The 16,492-nt window shown below is 41.6% G+C and overlaps 1 protein-coding gene and 1 non-coding gene across 2 annotated transcripts; both read right to left on the bottom strand.

The window, feature by feature from the left end:
• Positions 1 to 3,520: 3,520 nt before the first annotated feature.
• Positions 3,521 to 3,603, bottom strand: trnal-cag. The gene has a single exon. It is a non-coding gene; the product is annotated as a tRNA-Leu (tRNA).
• A 7,891-nt stretch (positions 3,604 to 11,494) lies between these two features.
• Positions 11,495 to 14,961, bottom strand: sox7 (SRY-box transcription factor 7). Its single transcript, XM_041065046.1, has 2 exons — positions 14,326 to 14,961; positions 11,495 to 13,255 (listed from the first exon to the last, which is right to left on the bottom strand). The coding sequence occupies exons 1-2, from the start codon at positions 14,555 to 14,557 to the stop codon at positions 12,264 to 12,266; spliced, it is 1,224 nt and encodes a 407-aa protein (XP_040920980.1). The 5' UTR covers positions 14,558 to 14,961; the 3' UTR covers positions 11,495 to 12,263.
• Positions 14,962 to 16,492: the final 1,531 nt, after the last annotated feature.

Here is a 16,492-nt window from a genome sequence, read left to right as displayed (position 1 = left end):
TTTCGGGCAAAAAAAGTCAAAAAATTTTTTGACCTCAAAATGTCATAAAAAACGTCATAGTATAGTAAGGCGTCAAAATCGGACAAAAAAAGTCAAAAAATTTTTTGACCTCAAAATGTCATAAAAAACGTCATAGTATAGTAAGGCGTTTTTTTGGGCAAAAAAAGTCAAAAAATTTTTAGCCTCAAAATGTCATAAAAAACGTCATATTATAGTAATGCGTCAAAATCGGACAAAAAAAGTCAAAATTTTTTTTAGCCTCAAAATGTCATAAAAAACGTCATACTATAGTAAGGCGTCAAAATCGGACAAAAAAGTCAAATTTTTTTTTAGTCTCAAAATGTCATAAAAAACGTCATACTATAGTAAGGCGTCAAAATCGGCCAAAAAAAAAGTCAAATTTTTTTTAGCCTCAAAATGTCATGAAAATGGTCATAGTATAGTAAGGTGTCAAAATCGGCCAAAAAAAGTCTTTTTTTAGAAAGGCCTTAAAATGTCATAAAAATGGTCATAGTATAGTAAGGTGTCAAAATCGGCCAAAAAAAGTCAAAATTTTTTTTGCCTAAAAATGTCATAAAAATGGTCATAGTATAGTAAGGCATCAAAATCGGCCAAAAAAAGTCACTTTTTTTTTTGCCTCAAAATGTCATAAAAATGGTCATAGGTATTCCATTACAGTTACAGTTTAAATAGATAGTATCCAGAATACAATTACGTTGTTGAAATCAATGGATTACGTGATGATACTTCTCTGTTTCACCAGTTTATATTTATTCTCTAAAGGAACGAAGGCAACCCAATGCATTTCCCAGAAGCCCCGACTCCACGGAAACAAACGTAAATAAACAAGCTATTTGCCTGATCAGTCGGTCAGAACGGAGTCGGACGAGGAGCACCAGGAGCGAGAGCTTGAGCCGCAGCCGGCAAAACAGAGCCGGGACAGGAATGCATGTCTGTCTTGGAAATTCAAACAGCATTTCACATTGAAGACTGCAGGGTGTCTTGGACCTAACACATTTAGACAATTAGAGCAGAAGAACACACAGAACAGGGCTGTTTAATAAGCAGGATTTGATGGCCGCATTCCTACACTTTTAAAATGCAATTCAATGTGGAAGTAATCCAAGTATTCAGAATACGTTACTCAGATTGAGTAATGTAATGGAATACATTACAAATTACTTATTTGGGGTATGTATTCTGTATTCTGTAAAGGAATACATTTTGAAAATACCCTTCCCAACACTGCACGCACACACGCACACACACACACGCACACACAGTAGTTTTAATTTTTAAATAAGCATAGTGTTTGAGTATGCATAGTATGTGTGAGCATAAGTAGCTTACTTTAGTACACTCTACTGACTGTATATCATGTATATCATTAGATTGTTTTTATATTGCAAATAAAGTACTCATGTTAAAATCACAGTTCCACTTGCATCCATCATGTGATCAGTTAAAAGGCCTCTCCAAACCAAGCTCCCGGGCTGAATTTCAACCCCAGCCCGCCCCTGATCAACAGAGCATAACATGGGGGTCATTGGAGAATTGCTCACTTCTGGAGCCAGCCCCCAGTGGCAGCTGAGAAACGCAAACGCGGAAGTGATCCTCACTGCTGAATCCTACAACTACCCCCTTGGTTACGTTCCGCTCTGTGCCACCTGCGGCTGCGAGGACACGCTGCTGTGGTACACTGATGCTGCATTTTATAGGGTAAAAAAATGTTCAGACCACCGGCCGGGAACAGACCGGCCGTTCGGGAAACCTCCTGATGGCCAGTCTGCCCCTGCATGAGGGGTTACTCTTATCAGGGGTTTACAGACAGCATGCCGATCCATCCCAGTGGTGTCGGGAGTTTCAAGAAGTGCCTAATCACAGAAGGACCCACTCCCACGGACAAACACACACATACAGAGGGGAAGAGAGAGCTCTTACGCTGCCATCTGTCTTCGGTCTTAAGGAGCTTGGTGGGTCATGGTGGGGTGGAGTTGACTCAGGGTGGGCAGATTTATTGTGACTCATGGGAAAAAATAGCAGAAAGACCCCCAGTGCCCCTGCTGCGTCATAACGATGCGTGAGTGACTCAGAAGAAGTACTGAGAATGCAGTTTTGTACAATGACTTCGGGTTTTCCTGTGTGAGGAAGGCACCTCCCCTCCTCAGAAGCAAATGAAACAGCGCATATGATCAGTGACTCAGCTCTGAATGGAGTCATCGACGAGGAGTTGCAGTTTCATCAGAAATGATTTATCTTTCGATCAAATGCCTGAATTCTGAAACAAATATTTCTCCTACGAGAAATTTTACACCTATGATCCCACCTTTACTCCTGTAATCAACCAAATAAAGTGCCCCACCACATCTATGACCAGCCTCCCAGAGATTGAAACACCCACCATGAAATAATTTCCCAGAACCTGTAGTCTGCCGCTAACTGGATTAAATATGACTGGTATTTTAGTCTCCTGTCAGCCATCCGTCCTCCACCATGCTGCTGCAGTTTGGATCACAGTCACAGCAGGATGCCCCTGAATCTCATCATCTGTCAAGCTCACATGTGTGTGCTGATGTTCAGGCTTAGCACTCCCCCCTCCTGGCTGCAGTTAAAATATCAGGGCTAATTAGAGTGCAACCTGCTGTGCAACAGGACTCCTACTACGTTAAGTCATAGTCCTACTAAAGCTCTACACAAAGCATTTAAATACAAACAAAGGTTCTAGGATTTCCAGTGATTTAGAAGTACCAATGTTCTGTAGTTTTCCAACTCCACTGCAGTCTTAAGTTCATGAGGAGATTTAAAAATACAATTTAGATAATAAATAAATAAATAAATACAACTTGCCATTATGATAAGTGTCTATTTATCAGTTATTCATCTATATCACCATCTATCCTTCAAACCAAAAGAGAAACAGGAAAACACCTTGAATAGGTGAGCTCCCTCTGCATTTTGAATTAGACATCCTAAATAAATATAATATAGGATGCTGGACCTGTGCCAATCTCATGGTAATAAGTGTCCAGACAGGATTTATCTGGGTTCACTCTTTAACCTTTACCTGTCACAATAAGGTCACAGGGAGAGAGTATAAAATTATAACCAGGAGAAGGAGCATTAACACACAAAGCACATTCGCACAATGCTACAGTAACAGGCCCACGCTCTGGACTAATCCTACTATACTTACAGAAAACCCCTGGAGAATGCTAATTTAAATGTTCAGTTATATTTATCCATTTGCAGTTTTGTTTGATTAATTTCTTTTTAAGCTGTAAAAAATCTGCAAGTTTGGGGTTTAGCCAAACAGATCTTCTAATATAAGACATGGGGGCTGACAGTTCTATTAGTAAGAACTAAAAGTACTCTTGCTTATATAAAGATTCTTCTGCTTTATATAAGCAAACAGCTGTTACCTGACCTAGTAAAACAGGAGGCTTTTAACTGGTAAAGCTAATTGAAGTAAAAAAAAATGTAAATAGAGAAATTAAGTACGTCAAGTTGGAAAAGAAGAATCTGTCAGAAGTGGGATTCGAACCCACGCCTCCAGGGGAGACTGCGACCTGAACGCAGCGCCTTAGACCGCTCGGCCATCCTGACAGTTATACACAACTATTCAAACCTGGCTCTATATTAATAGCTATACAGAAGAGGTGGCGTTATTTATAACATTGTATTGTTATACAGTAATCGACGCTGATCCGCCACACATATAAATACATATATAGCAATTCTGACTAATTCCATGATTATTTGGCTTGGGTAGCTGAAAAGCAATTAGCATAGGTATAGCTACAGGAAGCTAACGTCTCTATTGAAATACCCAGATTCCTGTATAACTGGAAAAAAACGATAGTCTTGGAAAACAATTTTCAACACAGAACAGGGACTTTGTGCCTAAGGATCAGGCTCACGGACACACGACCCATTTCCACCGTGGCTTTACGCTGAACCATGAGGGCGGAAGCGCTTAAGGCTGCGCTTCCTCTCATGGCCACTAGATGCTGAAAAAGTAATCAAGCCTACAGAAGACTTGGCCAAAGTCAGACCTGGGTAGTTTCAAGTGTAATTCTTCGTCCTTTGTGAATGTGCATGTAGCACACTTGGCACTGCTGTGAAAGGCAGAGATCACACCAAATTAACAGCCTGCTTTATAAAAATACTGTAAGCTTTGGAGGGATATAAAGGACAGGTTTCATGTACTACCATGCTGCCCACCAATTAGCAGCTAGACTTCACTTATTAGTAAAAGTATTAACAAAAAAGCTGCTAAAAATCATTAAAAATATAAGCCATACAATTCAGTTTTAAAGATTCATTATTTCTTTGTTGTTTGAATATAATACATGGACATGATAATACATGGTGGGGTGGAAAAGTAAACAAAAAGGGGTAAAGTATGTTATATCTTCATGTCACTCTACATGTACAGTATCTTCATTTCTCTTCATCTTGTGCTGGCTAATTGACTATACTGGTAACACCTGGGCTGCACACAGCTGGAGCTTAGAAGAATAACTGCATAAAAATAAATTCAGATTTTTTTTAAAATATATTTTTTCTCACCAAAATGTACACATACCAGTGATAGAGGTTGTAGAATAATTTAATAGTGCAGCCTGCATTTCTTATGTTACTCTTTAATTTATATACAGCACTTTGGTCTGTAGAATTATTATCCCACTACTAAGCAGAAACTGGTCAGTTTATAAATGGCATAAGTTAGCCTATAAGGTCATGGGCAATTGTAATTAATGAGTTTTTATAGATTCTTAGTTCAAAACACCTGGGAAAACTGCCCTGTGAAAGTGCAAACTGTGTAATATTTTGCAGAAGCAGAATTTACCAAACTACGGGGTCGAGTCTTCTGGAGAGTGCAGTCTGCTTAAAAGAGTCTAAGTTGGAAAATGTCTTGATATAACTTCACTGTCGCATGTGCTGCATTGCTGCTGTGAAGCTCTTTTTGGAGTGGAGATGCAGCTGACATGTCCAGGGAGCCTGAAGATGAAATTACTGTACCCTATTATCTGTTTGCATGGTAGTATATTTGTAACATGGTTGCCTCTGTGTCTGAAATGAACTCACACTGTAAATTAGTAGTGGTAATGGTTTGTGAGTTCAGTCTTTGTGTGCCCACTTGTAGGTCACAGTGGATACGTGACTGAAGCTGCTTGATTTGCTTATCAGAGCTTTCAGCTATCACTGCTCTTAAGTATTCCGCCATCTGTAATAAACATAGACCTATCCAGCTCATATCCTGTTTTGAACCTGTCAACATGGTACTTTAGTTGAAGTGTCTGAACTCTGGGGACAACTGTGTGAGTCATTTCCATGTGTCTCATTTTTGATGTTGAGTCTTTAAGGAAACGGGGCCGAGCATCCAGCAGGAAGGGATTCCTTCAGGCTCAGACATGAACAACATCCCGAATATTACACCCATAACGTAAGGTTGGGGAATGGGAGTGTGCATGGAAATTATGCCAGAGTTGCCAAGGTCAGTCAGAAGCATTCTTACCCAGAAATTCTGAGTGTAAACACAGCACATCAAGGCAGCGGAAATGCTGTGTGTCATAGCTGACGTACTTTATCTCTGGATAAGCACCAGTAAATGAGGCTTGTTGTTCCTTTATGTAGGAACTTGCATCACTGATAAGTCATCATACATGAACAGTTGTCAGACTATGGGTGATATCTAAATTTTATCCCCCTGCCTGGTGTATCCAGGCAACGTTCTCGAGAAGAAGATGATGAGGATGAGGAAAATAGCAGCAAGAGAATTAGGTGTTGGGATGAATTTGAAGACAGTGACTGGGACAGTGATGCCAGCAGTGTTTGGAATGAAAGTGAGAGCAACAATGTAGTTCCAGAAGAAGAAGAGGGGGACCCACCTCCTGCAGAAACCAGAGTTGAGAAGAGGGAAAGGAATGAGGAAGAATGTGAGGATGAGGATGAAAGATGTGCCAAAACATCCAGACAATAACACTGTCAATCATAACAGTGTAAAAGACTTTCACACCCCTCTACCCCATTCACTCAAAATCCCCAGTACCGTACATGACGTCCCATTCTTCATCTCAGGAATAAAGGCCCAGGTTTCTGTGTCCTCACAAAAAATCTGGAGAGGAACAAAAGAACATGGCAGCAATATCAGAATCTGAAGCAATGGTTACTGTCATCTCTCAATGAACCTGCAAACTAATACAGTCGACATACAGCAGAACAAGAACAGCAAAATTGAAGAAAGTCAGGTCTCAATACGTCCCAATGTCACAAATCAAAGAACTCTGAGGGGGGACTGATCACATCTGCTTTGCAATCTGATAAACTGCATTGTAAACACATGAATCTCATGAATGATATTTGCTGAAATATTTTAAGCTTAATGGCTCTCAGGGTGTCTCAGAAGCTGTCATTAGGCAGCCCAGTGGTTTGCTTTGTCTATCCTCCACAGTAGCTGTAAAGAGGGGCTCTCTCACACACTGCTGAACTTATAACATCACTCATCTAAATCATTAGTGTGTCTGCTTCTCAGGATGCACTCTGAGTAAAGTCTGTTGGTGCAGGACGACGCAGTGTGTAGACCCACTGAAATGGAAAGGATGGGGGAGTGACTCATGATCAAAGACATGTAGCCTTTGTCCTTTAAAGGAGTGATGTGTTAACATTTGAACGTGGTAGTAGTTAATGTTTTCCATAATTATGAATGAATAATAGAAAACTGCAACATCTCAAGAGACAACCAATGGTAAGCTTTGAAAAACTTTGCAGGAATTATAATTCTACTGCATGTCTCAGGTTTATTGACCTGGTCGTGATTAAATACAGCTGTGAGAATATGAAAACATTGAATCAAATACTGTAAGCAACTCAATTAAAAACATGTATCAAAATAAGTAATGTCTCTTCCAGTTATTCCCACAACACAAGATCACACACAGAACAGATAAGGACGTTCTATCTCTTAAATGGAACAACCACATTGCAATTAGGAAGCACAATAGGAACATCCTCCTCCACACTGAGGTGAAGAGTTACACCACCCCTGGGAGAATCTGCAGCAGTCAAAAACAAGCCAAATAGCGCTGCAGCATACATAGTGAAGAGTAGTGCAAGCCATGCTATCAGAGAGAGAGAGAGAGAGAGAGAGAGAGAGAGAGAGAGAGAGAGAGAGAGAGGAGAGAGACAGAGAGAGAGCAGTGTAGGTCAGGCTGTAAAAATAGGACATGCTCTGCAATTTTGAATCACTTGTTTTAGAAATAATAAATCTGCCTGAAAGGGTTTCATAACTTTTCAAACCAAAGTTTATAAAGACTGTTTTAAAATTAATACACAACAAGAAAGCTCTTATTGAAGTGGTTTTTGTTTTTTTGTTTTTTTTTTAAGGGGGAGTTTACTAAAATGCACTTACTTCTGGAAGAAAGCACATTTCTCAATCCTTTTTTGTACATTCTGCAGCAGAGCACAAGCTTTCCTGCCTGTGCCGGCTTGGTAATCAGGCTGCGCTTATGGGTAAATGGAAATCTAGCCTTCTCCTTCCCTGGGTTGGCAGCCATGTGCTGGCCTCCCTCTGTGCTTTTGCTGGTCGCCTGTATCTGCTTAGAACAGGTGCCGGATCCTGTTCAGCTGCAGCATTCACAGCACAGGTACGGGTGGGAGGCCCTTGGCTGCTTGTACAGTCCCCCAAGTTTTCCAGGGGTCCCCATCTGTGTCCCCGCACATCCTCTGCCACATGGCACCTGTCCCTCGACGAGTCTGGTCCATTCTTAGTCCGGCGACGTACACGCCTGCCCGACACCCCACACTCTGCCTGTTGTTGAGCCACAATGAGATGAAGAATAGCTGCACTCCATAATCCCTTGCTGTGAGATGTGTGTGTGTGTGTGTTTTTTTTCTCCCGTCTTTTCCTCCTTTGGCCAGATTCAGGGCCAAGTACAAATTGTAAACAGGTTATTATGCTGCTGTAACACTCTCCAACTGGAAATGCACTCTGACAATATTTAGTATTTACTGATGTAAGTGTGTCTCCATCTGTCACACAAAGTAGTTTAATTTGGTGTAAAGTTCACTGCATTTAGTGTGACGAGGATGTTGTAATGGGTTTGTTGTTTTCTATTTGCAAGGCTTGACAGGAAAAGATGTAATTATTCCCTCAGAATCACTATGTACATCAGCTTTGCTCCATTCAGGTGCAAATAATTATTTAGAATGAATGCAGCTTAAATATAGTGTGCTCATAATGCAGCACTGACCCACTCAAACACACCATAACATATCTACTGTGTAGTACATTGCTTTAAAGGGCATCACCGTCTCATGCACTGATATGCCTTAGTCACGTAGTTCAAATCAGCCACTTCCCCTTGACCTACAGTTAATACGCAAAGAACGTCATATAGCACGAATGGTCAACCTACAAATGTGACGCGATTGGACGCTCCCTTGCCGGCAACACAATGGACGCTGGACCAACCAGACAGTCAGCCTCCTCCATGCCTCCGGAGGACACGATATTTAAAGTGATCACTGCTCACCTCAGTCCCAGCAGATGGATAATACTTTACACAGCTGTGCAAGCTCTGGGCCCCGTCCACACACACCGAGTCTCACGTTGTTACCTTGACAGTTGGTGTTGGGTTAGACCGTCGAGTTGTTTGTTTAACCAGGGAAGTGACATGACGGCAGGGGAGGAAATAGGAAACATAACAGACTACCTGACAGACCCATTCCACAGGCTTGACCTGAGACTGGAACTGAGCCAGCCAGCAATTAGAGAGAAATAACAAGAGGAGGCTCTTTTGTTTGTTCAGCCTTTATCCTTATATTTGCAAATATTGTAACTCTTGTGATCCCACAGGTGTGTGAAAGATTCAATTAGTCAAATTAAAGAGGCTATGTGCTTCCTTCTCACGGAATTCCTGCAGGTTCCTGTGTGTATCAAGTGCAAAGTTTATGCTGTGCACAACAATTTCATGCCACTGTTTGTTGACACATTATTTTTTCCCTTTGCTTTTCTCGCTGATTTATTGCAGCTAAAAGAGCAGCGATGGCTGTCTTTGGTTTTCAGCAGTAGGGTCTGACAAAAGGTTAACGACAGTGAGTCAACTTCTAGGGAGGAAAGAATTGAGGCTGATATGTTGAGTGTTTTGCCCTCACTTCCCGAAATCTTGACAAACCATGGGATCCACACAACTCCTGCAGAACTGTTTTCGGTATTTCAGAGAAAGGATTTTGATGCTCTAATCAAAAATAAGTGTTGTTATATGGATTGGCCATCACTTACTACTTTTCAAAAAAAAGTGAATATTTAATTGTTTAGATGCCAACTGGTGTTTATTTTCTCACCGCAAAGGCATCTAATCAGGTAAAAGATGATCATAGTCAAAAACAGTGGCAACGTTATATATATTCTAACAGGAAGTGCAAATAAATATTATAGTTACACTACTGATTAAATGCGTAACATGTATTTGAAGTTATTTGATTTTGACTGCTTTGGCTGTCCAATGAAAACTGTGTCTCACCAGCTCTGGTGGTTTTGAATTTTTCAGATAAACGAAAAGTTATCTAAAAATTGCTTCGTCACAAAGGTAAGGTCAAAACAAGACAAGACAAGGTTTTCTCGATTCAAGAAATTATGACAGTTTGGACATAAAGTGGTTTTCATTACATTTTATCTTGCTTATATTTTTGTTCCTTCCCTAAATCTCCATAGTGGCCATAATGATTTGAGTTGTTTTGATGAAAAATGCTATAAAATATCAAAACAAAGTGGAATAATATGATATAATGATGAGGTTCATTATATCATATTACCTCAACTCATGCTTGATTTGAGGGTCTTGTGTGCTGTCTAACGTGAGGACGCTTTGTTGACGCTTGGGTCTTTGTCCTTGTCCGTGTTACCATGTCCTACCCTGAGGTGGTGGATGTGATTGTTGAGACATAGCAGAGCGTCTTTACCAAGGGAGTCTGCAGCAGCACCCTGACCTGACCCCAACAACTCTGGGGCTGATGCTGCACCAAAGACTACTTTCTCACCCCGAATGCCTGGGGCATCACCCGTCCAGCTCTCACATCCAAAATATGGTTGCACTCAAATGGACCCTCCACAGAGTTTTGAACCCGCCCTGCAGGCACAAAGGGTAATGATGTAACCCCACAAAAAATGAACACAATATGCAACCAGCTGCAAACTCTAGTACATGATGAATGTTGTCATTCTGCTCAGTTTAATCACAATCACAGTAAGTGTTGGAAGGTGTATCAAAAGACCATGATTATGCTTGGATATAAGCACCAAGAAAGGTCATTTTCTGTGTATGTATAGTCACCACAAGTGTTCTTTTCTGGTTTCAGAGAAAGAAACCTGTTTTTCGCTCATTACTAAGTGGGTTTTTGTGCTGTGTTTGTGGTCAAGGTACAACAGGCCAGGTTGACAAAGCCTCTCCTGAAAAATGGCGGGTAAGTAAAGACGGGTAAGTAAGATGCTAATCAGCACGGCCGTGTTTCCTCCCGCTCACTGAACAGCGGGTTCCCTTCCCTCACTCTGGCTCTTTAACGCAGGGCCCAGCCAGGCCCAAACATCCTGACGGAGAGAGGCTTTTCCCTTATCAGTCAGGAAACACCGCTCCTCTGCCACATCCTTTTTACAAGAAGCACGACTCAACCGTTCCCAAAAAATGCAGGAAGACCAGCCAGACTCCAGGATTTGTCAAAAGCCCCCTGAATTCCTTTTATCGAAAAAGAAAAATTCAAGAGAACAGAGAGGGTGAGAAGGGGAGGAGTGCAGAGGAGAGAGGGGGAAAAAAAGAGAAAAACGAGGAGGGTGTAAAACAGTCAACGAAGCCCTGGGATTTATTTTTTTATTTATTTTGCACAGATTACGAAAGGTCTGCATCAGCAAGATATAACACGGGATGAAGGGGTGGGGGTGGAAGGGGGGGGGTCCAGAGTGCCTAAGAATGGCACCCAGAATAAGACTCCAGGAAAACAAAGGATGGTTGAGATGGAGGCGGGTGGCGGCGGCTGTGCCTGTTTTACACTAATCCTCTGAACCGGGATGAAATGAAAGCGAGAGGAGACGGATGGAGAAGGATGATGTGATGAAGGGTGGAAAAAAGCGAGCAGGGGAGTGGGTGTCATAATGGACCACTCGCAGTACAACAGCTAGACACAACCCGAAATAGAAGAATACGTGGTGTGACACTGGATTCAAAGATGGACAAGTAGCACATGCCATATTTCAAAACCTAAGCAGGAGCCCTACTTTCTTTTGTTGTTTTTATTTAAGAATTTGACTGTATCAGTTACGTATATGAGCGGGAATGTGTTTTATCTGCTACTGCACAATGTCTTTTAATTGTATTAGTTATGACCAATATCTCCTGTTCAGATGTAATCTTGAAATAATAAAAAGTTTTGTCGTGGTGTGTTGTCAGTGGGCGCATTATCCAAGTAGAACTTGGATAATAGAACTGGATAATAGAACTGCTAATATAAAAATTGACCTTTATTTTAAATTATTGTCTTTCACAAACCTAAATCAGCATACAGTTATAGTTACCATTATTATTTTTCATCGTAGAGGTTATGATTATATATTAAGTACTTGAGAAGAAGTATAAACGCCTTTTTTTCTTCATTTATACACTATTTTGTTAAATTGCATAAGAAATGTCCAACTAAAACCTCATTCAATTACAACTACTGAGGTAAGACTCCCAAACTAATGAGAGCGAGAACATATAATACAAACATTCGAATGGAAAGCGTTGATAATAGCATTACAGTTAGCGTTTATGTGAAACATCAAAGGACTTAAATTAGCTTCTAAAGAGCATCTGTACACGCCGAGGTGGCAACAGTAACTGGTGACATTTACAAGTGGACGACTAGTCTTTTTACGATTGTTCTTCTGGTTTAGAAATTTCACGACAACTGGAGGTGGCATACTATAGTATTTTGTGTCTGCATCCCTGAGGTGTCCATCTCCCTTTCTTCATATTCCTCCAATTGCTCTTTGTTCTTTTCTCGGCTCCAGACAATCATATTGCTCAGTAATCAGTCCAGTTCAGGTTTTAATCATGGTGGGAATGACGTTGCCCATAGATGCTAATAATGAGTTTTGAAATGACACATTGCAGTGCAGAAATCTTTCCCCATATCAGCACCCAAGTGCAATGTCATCCCACATTTCTTCACCCATTTTAAACCCTGTAGTGTCTGATCAGTCACAAGTATAAAGGGTGCTGTAACTAATCTTACGAGATGCCGTAGTTGTTGTAGTAGGCCGCTGTCGCGTCAGCCAGCACGGAAATGAGGCTGGTTTCCGCGGTGCTACTGGGACACGCAGTGGCAGAAGGAGTGGCGGATGATGCCACCTGGATGTGTCCCGATACAGTCATGCTGCTGCCCTGATCAGGGTGGAACCCAGTCCCAGTGGAGTTAAGGTACTGGTCAAATTCATTGCGGTCCACCTCTCCGAGAAGCTCAGCCTGGCTCAGCTGGTCTAGAGTCTCCAGGTGGCCTTGTGTCTCTGGTGGGGGGGAGAGCTGACCCAGATGGCCCTGGTGGAGCCCATGGTGAATCTGGGGGAAAGATGAGGTACTGTAGTAAGACAGCGGAGGGCCAGGGATCAGTCCACTGCTGCCTCCAGTTTGGGACATGTGAGGGATGTGACCTATGTGTGTGCCCCCACAGTGGATTTGGGTCTGAGTGTAGTCAGTGTGGTAAGGTGGTGGGCTGCCCATGTGCGTCTGATTCTGATGGTGCTCGTCTGGACAGGAGGTTGAAGAGGAGCAGGAGATGGAGGAGCTACCAGATGTTGAGTAATAGGACGGGGGTACATGCTCGTGATCCACGGCATCCAAGGGGGACATCTCGGGAGGAGTGGGCAGGCCATAGGGATAGGTGTCGAAGCTGCTGTTGGAACCGGCAGGGTCTCGGAAGCTTCTGACACTGGGCAGAGCGGGACTGGGGCTGGAGAACCCGCTGCTGACACCATTAGAGCTGCCCTCATCTTTGTCAAGGGGGTGACAGAGGGCTCGCTGGTCAGGCAGGGCGTTCTGATCAGGAGCCAGCCCGCTCAGGAGGAAGCCAGGGTCCACTCGCTTGCAGATGCGTTTGAGCTGTTTCTTCCGGCGAGGCCGATACTTGTAGTTGGGGTAGTCCTGCATGTGCTGCACCCGAAGCCTTTCTGCTTCCTCCACGTAGGGCCTCTTCTGTGGGGGAGTGAGGGCCTTCCATGACTTGCCTGGATAAGGAGGAGAGAGAATTTATTTATTTTTATTTTAACTAAAAGATATGGTTCAACAAATTACAATGCAATTTCTTCTTCTTTTTTTAATTCAATCTTCTTTTTTCTGTTATAACAATAATAAAATGATTACGTTTTTCTCACATTCTAACAATTTCCATAACTTGTAAAATAACTATAAAAATGTTTTAAAGAAAATGTTTATTAAAAGTTGTAGTTGTTACATTTCTTTAATGGAAATTAAAGTATTAAATTAAAATGAACAATGGTGAGATTACATGTTTTCCTGAATTACAAAAAACAGAAATAGCTCTTTACATATAAATATAAAAAATTTTGCAAATGTGTGACAATAACGAAAAAGAAAAAAAAAGAAAAAAAAAAGAATCGTCTATCAAAAATGAGTTCAAAACTGCTACCTCAACATTCACCTTCCTTTTTAGATCTGAATTGTATTTAAGAAACTTACCTGCAACTATTAAATGTCTTATTTTAAGATAATCACCTATTGCAGATTTATTTCTAAAGGCATATTTTACATTTACAGATTACGTATTGCTGTTCTGTTGTTGGCTGAAAGATGATTTCCGATTTACGCGAATGCCAGATTTGGAGCTTAACATTAAACACTAATCCCAGGAAAATAAAGATAACAAAAAAAATAATAATACATTTTAGTACTTTTTTCATAAGTGTTCCCTCAACGAATTTTGCGGTGACAGAAACTTTTAAATTCAGCGGATCTTGGCGACACGTTTCATATTATAGTGATGACTGTGAAGTTATGTGACTACTGTACTTGGTCCAACTACTTATGACCAGTAGCAATTAAAAACTTTGGTGTTTTGGTGTTTTTGCTTTACCACTTTTTAAGTTTATTTTTTTAATTTACCTATTTACCTTTTGGAGTCAGAAGCAAACTTTAGTGAAACAGCCGGGGCCTGAAGTGTGAGGAGGATTAAACACTGGCAATAATAATTATAATAACGATAATAAGAATAAGAATAAGAATTCGTATAGCTTATATTAATACAACCTAAATCTTTAAATAACTTTCTTCTTCTCACCCAACATTTTACTGAGCTCGGCGTTGTGCAGGTCTGGATTTTGAACCGCCAGCCGTTTGCGCTCATCTTTGGCCCAGACCATAAAGGCGTTCATGGGCCGTCTGATCCGTGGCTCCGGCGCCTTGTCCACGGTGGTCCTGTGCGGGCCATGTCCGTCGGGCACGTCCCCGTCTCCTGGAGGACACTCGAAGGACTCTGGCCACGACGAGTACGCGCTGATGAGTGCTGCCATCTGCGCGCTCCAAAACTTGAGATGCGCCTCTCACACTCACTCTTCGACAAGTTGTGTTCTCTCTCCCTCAGAGTACACTACGAGCTAATGACAAAAAGTTGAAAAACTACTTCAACTGCTTTTGAAAAAAATAATAATAATAAAAAAAGAAAAAGAAAATCCAGCAGCTGTTTCACTCACTGACTAGATCACTATAGCTACAAGCTGAAGTCAGATGTCAGTGTAGGTTTTTGAGGAGAGCGCACAGATGTGCTCAGGCAGCGGCTCCTCCTTGTGAGTTATGATTCAGTCTTTCCTGGCGGATGGGGGGAGCGCTTTATATTTGAGGAGCAGGTTCCAGGAGAAACCCCGGAGGACTCACGGCTCCTCCTTGATTGCAAGTTGAGCCCCGTGAAAGGGAAGAGAGAGAGAGAGCGCAGCATTTCAACACCACTAACTACTTAAACTGGCCTCACAACAAAACAACATTTTACACTGACAGATAATGTAAATTATGTTAAAGCAATGGGACAAAACATAATAATTCAGAGTAGTTCATGATTGGTTTTTTTTTTTGGAGCAATTGATCACCAATTACTTCTGTCATGGAAACAAAGTCTCAAACAAACAAAAAACACAGAAATCTTTTATCAAAACATCAAAACTCCTAAGGTGACGACAAAGGATTTTGCAACTTCAGTTTTTCTTTCCTAGTGAACAAGGAAAAGTTCACCTGAAACTTATCTAACCTGTTCTGCCATGTACCCAACGACACTACACTGCAAACTACAACTGGTTAAATGACGTTTCCAGATTTCAAAGCCAGTGTGTCATGGTCTTTGCGTGTGTCACTCCCATTTTTAGAAAAAGGCTGTTCTATTTTTAGAAAACGTGTATTTTTACTTCATCTCATTTCAGAACCCTGTGTTGATATTTCCCCTCCTCAAAGAATCAAAACATCTTCTTACGTCGTCGTCTTCTTTTTTTTTTTCCAACAGTTTGGGTGTAGATCAGTTTATGGATCCTCTGAACACATCTGTGGGTGAGGGGAGAGATAAAAACCTCTGAACACACACTACAAACAAATCAGTTCTCTTCTGTGGCCACAGACGGGTGCATATCAAATCCAGGAGTTCCTGTTGACAGGATACTCTTGGGCTGCAGCCATGGTGTAGCTCACACTGTCACACTCACACTGCTCAAACACTTGCTTCTGGTCACAGGTCAGATAGTATCTTGGCTTGTTATATCTATACAGGGGGGACCTGAGAAGAGAGGAAGAGTTAATCCACAGGCAACATGCATCTTAAGTTGTAATACACATCTTTTGGTGAGTGGTGCCTCCAGTTCCCATCAAACTGAAGTGTCAGCTCTAGCTTTGTGTGAGACTTGCCCCCCCACAACCCCACAGGAACAGGATACGGCACCTGAAGCCACAGATTGTGCATAGAGCAGGCACATTAGTGATATATAGGGCTGCACTTCCTGTTGCTGGTCTGGCGTGGGCCACGCTGATGAGCAGTCAGTGAAAGTCAGAATCACAGAACAAATATGAGCCGTTAGAGGCCAGTCACACAAAAAGAGTCAGACAGCAGACCAGCAACACGCAACTTTCACATCGCATTTGCAATGTATATTTGGGGCTTTCTGAAATGACTAATAGCTCTGTGTTTTCACTGCTGTGTAGGCGTGAGCTCTATCAACCTGCTGTTCTTCACCCTTTCAGTGTAAAAGACCCGTGGCTGCTGGAGATTTGAGGAGGGGGATTTGTTTTGTGTATGTGCTGTACGAAGGGAAATTTCACTATAGCCACAAGCATTAAAAAAAACTATTTCCCTCTGTATGTAACCTGTTGTCATACAGAAGAGTATGCTTTTAATGTAAGTTTCAAAACAAAGGTGAGCAGCATCATTCTGTGCACGTCAGTAAATGGCAGATGTGACTTTTTAAAAGAAA

The sequence above is a fragment of the Toxotes jaculatrix genome, chromosome 19 (genome assembly GCF_017976425.1).
Source record: "Toxotes jaculatrix isolate fToxJac2 chromosome 19, fToxJac2.pri, whole genome shotgun sequence".
Lineage (NCBI taxonomy): Eukaryota > Metazoa > Chordata > Actinopteri > Toxotidae > Toxotes > Toxotes jaculatrix.
The sequence above is the reverse complement of the archived record's forward strand: the minus strand, read 5'-3'. Positions and strand labels throughout refer to the sequence as shown.